Raw genomic sequence first — 12,582 nt, 5'->3', positions numbered from 1 at the left:
TGCATTTAACCTGCAGTTACAAATGCATAAATAATGTTTTGATATATTAAACATAAAACATTGAATACTGATATTAAAAAATTTAAAAAATGAAAAGATACTTTAAATGTGAAATTAAAACCGCCAGTAGGTGGCAGTAAGTTAAGTGAGTCATTGCGATTGAACCGAATCATTTAAAACAGTTGATTCATTCGGGAACGAAACACCGTCATGTTGCTCAGAGACGCAAAACAGCGCTGTGGCTGTGTTTGATCCCCAACAAAAGCACCGCATCACCAAGATTTTTGGTGGTGCAAACAATTTATTCTGAAGCAATATTTTCATCAGTGTTCTATCGGATTTTACATACTTAAATCTGCATATTTTTATTTACCTTTACAAAGGCATATTTTTACAAATGCATAAATAATGTTTTGATATATTAAACATAAAACGTTGAATACTGATATCTGAAATTATTTAAATAATAAAAAGGTTCTTTAAATGTGAAATTAAAACTGCCAGTAGGTGGCAGCAAGTCACTGTTAATAAGTGAGTCATTGCGATTGAACCGGATTATTTAAATGTTTGATTCATTCAGGAACGAAACACCATCATGTTGCTCAGCGCTGTGGCTTTGCTTGAAATTATTTTTGTTGTCGAATTAGTGCAAAAACAGGCAATATGGTGTCTATAACGTAAGTCTCTTAATTAACTTCTTGTTTATTGAACTGTTGTAAAAAAAAATCAATATCACATTTGTAATCATGGTAATTTTTTCAGAAAAAACGGACTCTTCATGTGAAATTGATTAACTATATGAAGTGGTATAAATATATACATTTCCTGCCCCCATGTCTTGAATTTGTGATCATTCTGAATGTATTTTAATAGACTTAATCATGCCGTGAAAGAGCGCACTGTAAATGCGCACGCACACTAGACTTCACGTAATGCGTGCACTCTGTACGTTAGGTGTTTTGAATGTTTTTTTTGCGTCGTGAGAATATTCTGCAAAATAGCTCACTTGTCGTGGTATGTTACTTAACTATATCATGTTATGAATAAACTAAACATTTTGAATTTTTACCTCAGTGTGTTTCGATGCTTTGCTGGATATTTATTTATTTATTTATTTGTCACTTATGTCAGGCTATTTGTCCGGTCAGGCAAGTAAAAAAAACAAAAACATTTGAAACTAGCTAGAAGGATGATCAGCTGTAGCTCGACCTATATTATTATTATTATTATTAGAACATTAAGAAGGTAGCAGAAGTAGTAGAAGGTTCACCTGTATTCTGCTACTTCGATTCTCTCTGATGATGCAGTAACTTACCGCGGGGGAGAAAAAAAAAACTTCAATCTGTCCAATGATTGTAAACAGTCATTTGGTCCGTCAGACTTAAGATATTTTAGTGGTAATGTGACCAAAAATATTTAAGACCCATCGAATCTGAATTTAAGACATTTTAAGACTTTTTAAGGCCTTTATGGAACCAGATGTTGGACTAATGAGATTTCACTGTGGGCAGGGCTACCCAGAGCAATTGACATGTATGCATTTAACAGATACTTTTATCCAAATCAAATTACAATAGAGAACATAAGCAATTCATCACACAGACAACAACATTTGTAGTATATGAATACAGGTAGCTCAGCAATGCCAAAGAATTAGAAACAAAGCAACTGACAATTACATATTGCAGCTGTGGCTGGTTAGGACATGGTGTTATGCTATTTTGCATTTTTAGAAACTTTAGACGTTTTAAACACACAGAAACTTTTGTATGAATGAATAAACTGCAAGCATTATAAAAATGTAGAAATGTAACTGGCAGCAGTAAATACCTTCTAATATAATGTATTCTATAATCACGTCACATTCTAACACCAGACTTTCTAAAAACGCACACAAATGAACCACAAACTCTTAATAAAAATCTTAAACCACATTCACCCAAAAATGAAAATTCAGTTATCATTTACTCACCCTCATGTTGTTCCAAACCTGTATGACTTTTTGTTCTGTCTAACAGACAAGAAGATATTTTAAAGAATGTTGACAACCAAACTGTTTCGTTTATATGGACAAAAATACAATGAAAGTCAAAGGGAACTGAAACTGGTTGGTTATCAACATTCTTATTTTTTTGTGTTCTGCAGAAGAAAGAAATGCATAGGGGTTTGGAATGACATCAGAGTGAGTAAATAATGACTGAATTTCCATTTTTAAGTGAACTATCCATTTAAACTATTTTGTGACTGACACTGCAGGTGCTGTCAAATTACTCTGACCAGTTACATCTGAGTACATAAGTTGTTTTTTTTTGCCACACACCCATTATCAGACAGGTTATGTGGTGACACCAACCACTGTAAACAGGTCATTTCTACAACAGCGTAAAGACTGAAACCAGGGTTTCTACAGACATGAACAAGTTAAATTTAAGACTTTTTAATACCACATTATATGAAATTTAAGACCTAAACCTGTAATGGAAATACACATTACATTACATACATATATGTAATATTTAATGTGTTTAACGTAAAAAGAAAACAAAATATCATCACTGTAATAAATTATATTTAAGATATACAGTGAACTTCTCATATCAGAAGACAATATTCCATGCAAAATATCCCCAACAAAAGCACCGCATCACCAAGATTTTTGGTGGTGCAAACAATTTATTCTGAAGCAATATTTTCATCAGTGTTCTATCGGATTTTACATACTTAAATCTGCATATTTTTATTTACCTTTACAAAGGGATATTTTTACAAATGCATAAATAATGTTTTGATATATTAAACATAAAACGTTGAATACTGATATCTGAAATTATTTAAATAATAAAAAGGTTCTTTAAATGTGAAATTAAAACTGCCAGTAGGTGGCAGCAAGTCACTGTTAATAAGTGAGTCATTGCGATTGAACCGGATTATTTAAATGTTTGATTCATTCAGGAACGAAACACCATCATGTTGCTCAGCGCTGTGGCTTTGCTTGAAATTATTTTTGTTGTCGAATTAGTGCAAAAACAGGCAATATGGTGTCTATAACGTAAGTCTCTTAATTAACTTCTTGTTTATTGAACTGTTGTAAAAAAAAATCAATATCACATTTGTAATCATGGTAATTTTTTCAGAAAAAACGGACTCTTCATGTGAAATTGATTAACTATATGAAGTGGTATAAATATATACATTTCCTGCCCCCATGTCTTGAATTTGTGATCATTCTGAATGTATTTTAATAGACTTAATCATGCCGTGAAAGAGCGCACTGTAAATGCGCACGCACACTAGACTTCACGTAATGCGTGCACTCTGTACGTTAGGTGTTTTGAATGTTTTTTTTGCGTCGTGAGAATATTCTGCAAAATAGCTCACTTGTCGTGGTATGTTACTTAACTATATCATGTTATGAATAAACTAAACATTTTGAATTTTTACCTCAGTGTGTTTCGATGCTTTGCTGGATATTTATTTATTTGTCACTTATGTCAGGCTATTTGTCCGGTCAGGCAAGTAAAAAAAACAAAAACATTTGAAACTAGCTAGAAGGATGATCAGCTGTAGCTCGACCTATATTATTATTATTATTATTAGAACATTAAGAAGGTAGCAGAAGTAGTAGAAGGTTCACCTGTATTCTGCTACTTCGATTCTCTCTGATGATGCAGTAACTTACCGCGGGGGAGAAAAAAAAAACTTCAATCTGTCCAATGATTGTAAACAGTCATTTGGTCCGTCAGACTTAAGATATTTTAGTGGTAATGTGACCAAAAATATTTAAGACCCATCGAATCTGAATTTAAGACATTTTAAGACTTTTTAAGGCCTTTTATTAGGAAAACGTTATTTAAGACTTTTTAAGGACACCATGTGAAACAAAGGAACGGGGGATGAGCTGTTATATATCATTAAACCAGCTCTGCAAACAAAGTCAAAACAACCACATGCCATACAAATAGCCTATCTGCCACTGGCAATGTCATTAGGCCTAAGTATACTGCATACTTATTCAAGACGATCACAAAGAGCTTGACATGTTTACCATGCACTGTTAAAATCCAAAGCTCTGTGCCCAATGCTATGAGAGCGGTAAACATGTTTCACAGCTGCGCAGTGTACGTTTAGTTTCCATTCGGGGCCATTTAAGGGCGCAGACAGAGGGTGGTAACTGTGATTGGAATTCGGGGCCATTTAAGGGCGCAGACAGAGGGCGGTAACTGTGATTGGAAGGCTGAGACAAAATAAACAGCCAATAAAATATGGTTTTGGTGCAGTAAAATCACTTTTAAAAAACCCATTTGAGGAACAGACTTGAGCTTCTGTTTTTTACACTAAATTATGTGGCTTCTGCAAATAGTGTTTTATAATAACTGAAATGATTTACTGTTTCAATAAGTTAGAGTGGCACTGCAGTATGAATAAGCAAACAGTCAAGACTTGAAATGCATTATAAAGTGCATTAATAAAAAAAAAAGTATACCAAACGTCTGCTAAAAGAGTTGGTTTCCTGGGTTATTCTATTTTTAAAGACACTTTTTGGGATTTAAGAAACTGAAAGTTTAAAATGTCACTGAAATTACTTTGGATAAAAATATCAATATTTCATACATCTGACTATGACATCTGGACAGTCTTTTCCTTAAAAGGCATAATCCACATGTTGCTATGTGGATGCTGGGGTATTGTGGGTGTTTTTTTAAACAAGTTTGAACACAGAAGCAACCTTAGGAAGCACTATCAATAATAATAAAGCATTACTGAAACCAATTCTTGAGGATGGACTTTTTTGCTATTGAAGAAAAGGAAGTACTTACGGTGTAGACTCCAGGCTGATGCTGTTAGCTTGTGTAGAGGAAGCTGATTTGTGATTGGAGAAAAGAGGAAGGCTGGGGGAGGCATGGATGACATTTTCCACCAGGTGACCCATGGAAGAGGGCCATAGCCGAGGACCCTCTTGCACAAATAAGGAGTTCCTAATGTATAAAGAATATGTATAGTTGCTGTAATCCTTTTCACCAATATGTTTATGAATAAGTACAAATCCTTTGGCTGGAGGGATACTAGGTGTTCTTAGCTATTAAAGCAAATAAGTTTTGCACAGTAACATACAGAGTTACTGTAAAGAGGACAATGTATTAGGCATGTCTCAATTATTGATTACTTGCCTGATCATGGTTATTTGATCTCATCAAAATTATTTGAGATAACAGTGATAACTATGCAGTTTAAATATCACTCACATTTTCCCATTCAAATGAGGATGAAAAAAAAAGTAAGAGTTTAAGTCATAACGGAGTAAAGAATATAGAATAAAAAAAAAAAAAAAACATTTAAGGCATTATATTATATTATATTATATTATATTATATTATATTATATCTTTAAGGATTAAATCGTGCCAATTTATTTTCAGTACAAAAGTGATGATTGTGACTGGCCGTTATACATTATAGTACATTATGGTATGATGTAACGCATCAAACTAGGTGTTAACACTAACCCTAACCCTACTTATTCGTTTTACAATCCAGTCTCTCTCTCTTCCTGAAAACTCCCTCTGTTTACTAGTAATGCGGAAGTCTGTCTCTGAATCTTTGACACAGAGAGTGACTCCCTGACTTCCTGGATGGGTAAAACTCACAAAACCTGTCAAGAATGTGTCTAAAAGGGAGGAAGAGGAAGGGGAAGAAGAAGAAGAAGAAGAAATTATAGTATATTTTGCTTTTGGAAATTAAGCCTTTTTAGTACCATTAAAAATTTACATGTAATATTCTCATTACTGTAATGCAATAAAAATGCATTAATTGTAGCACCTTTATGCTGATTTAAAAGACAAAAAAACTGTATTATGGTATTTTTAAAAACAATACTATATTATAGTATAGTACAGTACAGTAGTAGTATAGTAGAAATCTAATGACAATCATTACTAGTAATAATGGGGGAGAAAGAAAGGAACAAAGAAACATTACACTAATTAAAATTTGGGCAAAAAAATGGCTTAATTGTTGTGAAAATACGAAAATGCAAACAAAAAAAAAAACTAAATTTTTTACTTGCATTTTACTTACATTTTCTTTTTGCAAAATATAGTTTCTTATTCTTTCTCTTTGCATTTTTGAGTGAAACATGACAGACATATAATCATGAAATTCACTTACATACAGCTTACACATGTCTTTTTCCCCATCACCCCCAAGCACCCTACCGGGTCTTTGCTCATTAGATTGGGTGTTTCACTAAAACAGAGATGAACTCACTGTTTGGGCGTCCCAGGGGGTGAGCGGGTGGGCAGGCTACGGGTCTCCAGCCTCTCTTCAGACAGTGAGTTCCTGCTCACTGATTCCCAGTCTGTCACACCCATCAAATTTCTGCCCAGGGGTTTGCTGGGAGATCTAAGAGAAGAAACCCATTCTGTTAATCTCCACAATACCCTAGTAGAGCCAAAGGCTAAGGTCACTTCTAAGCGTTAACTGTCTAATGGTTTAACGCCAAGTTATTATTCCACTGAGCAACCGTGCTCATATCCAGTGGACACCATAAGTGTGTTAAAATAAATCTCTTTTGTTCTTCTGAAACTTGATAATTAAGTCAGATAATATTTCACCAACTGATCCTTTAAAATGTAAAGTTTTAATACTGATTTCACCATTATAAGAAATCAGTTTCATTTTGAAACAGAAATCTGAGTTTATCATTTTACCTTTATGTTCTTCAAACTATGTTTTACAATGTTTTATTTATATTTTAAATGTTTAATTGCAGGAGTTCAGTACATGTTGACACAGTAACCTCTAGTGAGAAATCTCTTTCCACTGTATGGCAATTTTAGCAAATATTAAAATTCAAGAGTCCTGTCATATTTTTTCTGTCATAAGAAAAATAAGTCATTGTCAAAGATTTTGTCCAAGTAATGGATTTCATTGAAAAATGTCCAATATAATTGGATTGTTTGTTTGTTTATTTTTTTAAGAAATTTGTTTATTCATCAAGGATGCATTGAATTGATCAAAAGTGACAGTAAAGATATGCATGTATATTTTTATGTAACAATTGCATATGCATATCCATGTAACAATTTCTATTTCAAATAAATGCTGTTCTTTTGAACTTCCTATTCATCAAGGAATCCTGAAGACAATGGTTCCACAAAAATACTAAGCGGTATGACTGTTTTCAACATTGATAAGATTCCTGAGCAGCAAAGCAGCATATTAGAATGATTTCTGAAGGATCATGTGACACTGAAGACTGGAGTAATGATACTGAAAATGCAGCTTTTCACAGGAATAAATTACATTTTAAAATATATTAAAATAGAAAACAGTTTTCTTATAATAATAATATTTCACAGTATTACTGCTATTACTTCTTACAGCCTTTGTGAGCATAAGAGATTTCTTTAAAAAAAAAAAAAATAATTGAAATCAAAACTTCTGAATGGTAATATAGCATTATAATTGCCTGATTTGAACTAAAAAAAAATTCCTTGGATTACACTGTTTTCAGAAGTGATTTGATATACATTACTAAAACGTAAGCTTGACAAACAGTTTTGAATAGTTTTAGTAGATAGGAGCTGTACTTTAATGACTAGAAATATCTACCCGTGGGTGTTACTAAAACGGTGACCACCGAGTCAACTGACTTGCTTGAAAAGGACTTTGATCTCAACATGACTCTCAAAGCTTCATGTAAAGATTCTGCGAATGTTCACCTCCTGATCCAAGTTACTCCTCCTCACCAGCTGGTAGTTTATTTTTAAAGAAAGTTCACAAATTAATATGCTAATGATCATTAACTGAAGAATCGTATCATAACCAGTCACCAACACAAAATCCCTGAAGTACAAGCACACATTACCTTGCAAACACTCTGTCCTTGATTCCCTTCTCCTTGCCATACTGAACAGATTGTGCTTCCGTCCTCCCACTGTGAAGAGATGTGTAATGTTTGTCAGGATTCAAACCATACTTCTCAATTTCACAACATATAATGTGACATTCAAAGCTCTTAGTGCTCAAAGCTACAGAGTTCAAATATGTTTTATATACTATAGTGACTACCAATAAATGCTTATAAATCTAGAAAGCATCGCAAGATGAATTATTCATCACCTCCTCTTCCTAGTTCCATATATCTAAAATTGGCTAAAAGAGCATCATCAATTTTTCAAAAGTTTATCCCCAGGATTTACTAGAGTATTTGTTAGTGTCGACTAAGGTCAAACATTTTGATGACTGTGGCCTCCCTCAGCACATAAGCGACTATTGCAGATGACAAGACTGAAACTAAAATTCTATGAATTTATGCTCAGAAATTTTTTTTTTTAAATGCAACACAAAATTAACATTTTGGAACACTCTTCTGCATAACAAGCGGTCAACATAAGAATAATCTGCTGACTTAGTTTCCGAAATAATTATATATATTTTAATATATAATTATCCATTGCAAATTTTATTTGTAAACCATGTATTTAAAAAATTACTTTTTGAGGTTAAATTTAAACATTAAAAAATACATGTTAAAAAAATTATACCAATTTTAAAATACATAATGTAGTATGCATAGGGAAATGAAAAAGTTGGTAGGGCTGTATGAACTAATAGCCTGACTGGGCAAGCAGACCAAAAAAAAAAAAACTTTACTGATGGCAATTTAGAACAACAAGCTGCACATCTTCAAACTACTGTACATGCACCACATTTGGGCCCATTTAAAAAAGGATGTGTATGTAGGAACACTGGAGGACCGTCTTACCAGTATCGGAACTTGGAGCCCAAACTGAAATAGTGTGCAAAGAAGTTCTTCTGCAGAGCAACGGGCCGATCTAGCCGAAAGAAGGTGTGGTTTTCAACACAGGCCTTCCAGAGGTTCTTACAGGCCCTGTAGTTTACCATGTTGAAACCAAGCAATGTATCTCTCGTCTCATGCTGTAGGCAAAAATGAAGAAAGGATCTTAAGGCTATTAAATCAAGCATTCTACATGCTTAACATAAAAACACAGGAGATGCTGGAGACATTTACATTCCCTGCTCTGAATGTTATGCCGTCGCGAACATGGACCTCCATTTGAAACCTGGCCAAAGTACCCAGAAAGCTCTGCTCTAGAGAGACCTATTAGGACTGACACTCCAATCTGCGAGACTCCATTGGTCACTGGGGACTCCAGAGGGGGGTAAATGCACTTCCCAGACTGTTTTTGGTTCTGCGACCAAGGTCCAAGGAAATCGTACCCACTCAGCCAAGCTGTGCCATCTGGGCATCAATTATGGACCATGACATCGAGTTCTGCTTTTAGTACAACTGCTTCTGAAAGGCCCCTGTGCATTATTCACACCACCGGGGTGTTTTGAGGTCTCCAGCAGAGGGTCTGTGGCGCTGTGGAGACCCGGTTCAGGCACACAGGTTCTCGTCGTGTCTCAGCAATCAGCCTAATGTCAGGTCTCATCCCGCTCCCCCACACGCAAAATGCATCGTCTACTCTCCATAATTAATAAGCTGTAAAGAGTGTCTATCTCTCTCCACATCATCACTGACAGCAGGGCGGTAATTACAGAGGGATTTCAAATAAACAAAGATCAGTGGTGCTATGGGAGCCAATATGCTCTTTAATTTGATATTGCCTGAGGAAGATGGTTTATTAATAGAGGTTACTGCTCCCTGCAGTTTGTAAATGGGAGTGATAATGTCTGTTGGGGTCAATTTATGATTTTACACATTGTAATCAGTAAGATGAAAACAATATGGATGCACACATATACACACATATGTGCTGCCACACATCACAAAAAATTCATATAATGTATACAGTTTTAATATTATAATTTTAATACATTAATATTTCATAATTTAACTATTTGTGCACCCATATCAGTTCAGCTCAGTTCAATTGTACATATATAGCACATTTAAAAACAACCATGGTTGACCAAAGTGCTTAACAATGTCCGGAAAAACGCATACACAAACAAGACAAATCCAGTAAAAAAATTAAAATTTAAAAAAACATCACACTGTCTCAGCTCAGCTCGAAATAAAAGCCAAGGAATACAGGTGAGTAATGACTACCAAAGTGCTTAACAATGTCCGGAAAAACGCATACACAAACAAGACAAATCCAGTAAAAAAATTAAAATTTAAAAAAACATCACACTGTCTCAGCTCAGCTCGAAATAAAAGCCAAGGAATACAGGTGTGTCTTAAGTAATGACTTAAAAATTCCAACAGTCTGAGCAGTTCTTATGTGTACAGGTAAACTATTCCACAAATTAGGTGCTACCACTGAAAAAGCTTGGTCACCTTTATTTTATAACTGAATATCATGCCCTACATTTTCAATCACAACATAATTATGATATTGTGACACATTGTGAATCGTGACATTTGTTTTGCAATATGCATCATATTGTGAGGTAGCTGGCAATGCCTTTGCAAACAATGTTTGCTATTTTACTCAGAAATACATTACATGGCCAAAGTTAAATGTGTTCTGGATGCTGTTTTATGTTGCCTTGCCTTACTGATCAAGAATGACAGTATGAAAAAAAAAAAAGTGTACCACTTACCGCCTCTTTTCTCAGCTGGATGAAAAACTGTTTGCATTTAAAAGATATTTTTACAATCTTCAACCTAAAATAGAAGGAAAAAAAAGTTGGCATTTTCAAGGGCAGCAACAAACACATATTCTGAGCTGTTAAAATTCACTAACCCATTTCACGGCCCTTTGTGTGTCTCTAAGCCTCACTCCTATTAAAATATTACTCATACTGAAGCTAAATATATTAAGTTGGCATTTTCAAGGGCAGCAACAAACACATATTCTGAGCTGTTAAAATTCACTAACCCATTTCACGGCCCTTTGTGTGTCTCACTCCTCACTCCTCACTCCTATTAAAATATTACTCATACTGAAGCTAAATATATTCTACACAACACACACACACACTCAAATGTCTGAATAAACACATGCTGGAGCAGCCTCAACCACCTTAGATACATTCTGTCACACAATCCCAGCACAACACAACTCACAAACAGTCAATGACCCAGGCAGGTCAAACTGAACCTCAATTGTCTTTAAAGAACATCCTTCATTGGCTTCCACCTATTTTCTATTTTAGTCGGCATAGTATGATATATACGCTTTTTTTAACAGTCACTTGCATCTTTGAACTGCAGGGGCGATAAAATAATCAATAAGTGCAACCGTTTGCACTGAGAGGTTAGTTGACATCTATGGCAAACAGCCCCTGTTCTCTTCTGGGCTAAACATAGTTTGCCTGGAAAGCATCTGTGCGTGTATTTCAAAAGGGAGATGCTTGGACTACAGTTACAGAAGCAGATTGGCTTGTGTGCCAGAAAAACAGCCTGGTGGTGGAGGGGGAATAAAGCTTTGCCTGATGAAGATTTGGGTGTCGCTCTTTACATTTACATTGGATCATTTAGTATTCTGCACAATTTGAAATGAGTGCAAACAAAAATGCCTGAACATTTAGAACCCCCATGATGTATTTTAGCTTCATAAGTGTGGAATTTAGTTTGCTTACATATACAAAAAAATAATAATAATAAAAAATATATAAAAGCTGTTTAAATGCACAGATGGTAGTTAGTATTAGACCAATTTAGAGCAACTGGTAAAAATTGTTGATATAAATACATCTTCAAAGAAAAATCTGTTTAAATGCAAAACTTAAACCTTAAAAAAATAATTAACAGCAATATTAAAACCAATGTTCAGTAAATAAACATCAATAACAAAAAATTAGTAATAATAATAAAAAAAATCCTTCCACAAAGTAATGGAAGCTCTCACTTCCATATAAATCTCTGCAGCCACAACAAGCGATAGGACAGTTTGTTGGTTGCCTGGCTTTTATTTCCGATGCTTCATGCAGTGTAGCCCACTACAAAATCTGATTGGTCAAAAATTCTGCTTCACTTACCATGGAAAGTAGTTGATTCGTACCCTGTTCTTGTAAATGGCAATTCCAGCTGACATCAAGCCTATGAAAATCTCTGTGTTGCTTTGATCCTGAAAGCAAGAACAGAGGGAAAAGTTAGAGAGAAATTATTAATGAGGATCATTTAGCGTTTTCGAAACTGTGCTGTGTAATGAGTTAGTCTACCCAAAACAGAAAACTCTAAATGAAAGATCATTTGTCTTTTTTCGTTCCAAGCCTAAATAACTTAAATGCTCAGCAAAATGTTAATACTGCTCTTTCCCATACAATGAAAGCACAGATGGTGATCATAGTCTTCTAAATCCATACAGAAACGTTGATGTTTCATTGATTATCTTTATATGTAGCACAGAGGCTTCTATACACAAAGAAGCAGCTCTGACTCACTTACCCTTGCATAGTGCGGTTCCACTCCATAAAGTTCCAACGTTCGTGCCGTGTCCAGGTAATTGAATTCAGACTGTGCTGGGGTAAGTCCACTGTGCCCAGGCCAGAAAAAGGGGAGAATAAAGAGTCAAAAATGAAGACGTGTGCTTCCGATTCATATCACAAGACAGTGTAGTAGAGCCAAGTGTGTGTACACAACTTTTGTGTAAATTGCATAAATTGG

General features: G+C 34.7%; 1 protein-coding gene across 4 annotated transcripts in view; it reads right to left on the bottom strand.

Moving 5' to 3' along the window:
- ptpn4a (protein tyrosine phosphatase non-receptor type 4a) overlaps positions 1-12,582 on the bottom strand; it is a 59,120-nt gene that overhangs the window by 14,083 nt on the left and 32,455 nt on the right. For all 4 annotated transcript variants that reach the window (XR_001635528.1, XR_001635526.1, XR_001635527.1 and 1 more), the window contains exons 9-15: positions 12,364-12,451; positions 11,955-12,043; positions 10,575-10,638; positions 8,767-8,939; positions 7,867-7,935; positions 6,264-6,398; positions 4,818-4,976 (exon numbers count right to left, since the gene is read on the bottom strand). Coding sequence is in view for 1 of the 4 variants with exons in the window: in XM_016501796.1 (XP_016357282.1) it covers positions 4,818-4,976; positions 6,264-6,398; positions 7,867-7,935; positions 8,767-8,939; positions 10,575-10,638; positions 11,955-12,043; positions 12,364-12,451 (777 nt within the window). In the remaining 3 variants the exon portion in view is untranslated. The remainder of the gene's footprint in view (positions 1-4,817; positions 4,977-6,263; positions 6,399-7,866; positions 7,936-8,766; positions 8,940-10,574; positions 10,639-11,954; positions 12,044-12,363; positions 12,452-12,582) is intronic.

Source organism: Sinocyclocheilus anshuiensis, unplaced genomic scaffold (assembly GCF_001515605.1).
Source record: "Sinocyclocheilus anshuiensis isolate Anshui unplaced genomic scaffold, SAMN03320099.WGS_v1.1 scaffold1404, whole genome shotgun sequence".
NCBI lineage: Eukaryota > Metazoa > Chordata > Actinopteri > Cypriniformes > Cyprinidae > Sinocyclocheilus > Sinocyclocheilus anshuiensis.
Note: the sequence above shows the minus strand (reverse complement) of the source record. Positions and strands in the feature narration are given on the sequence as shown.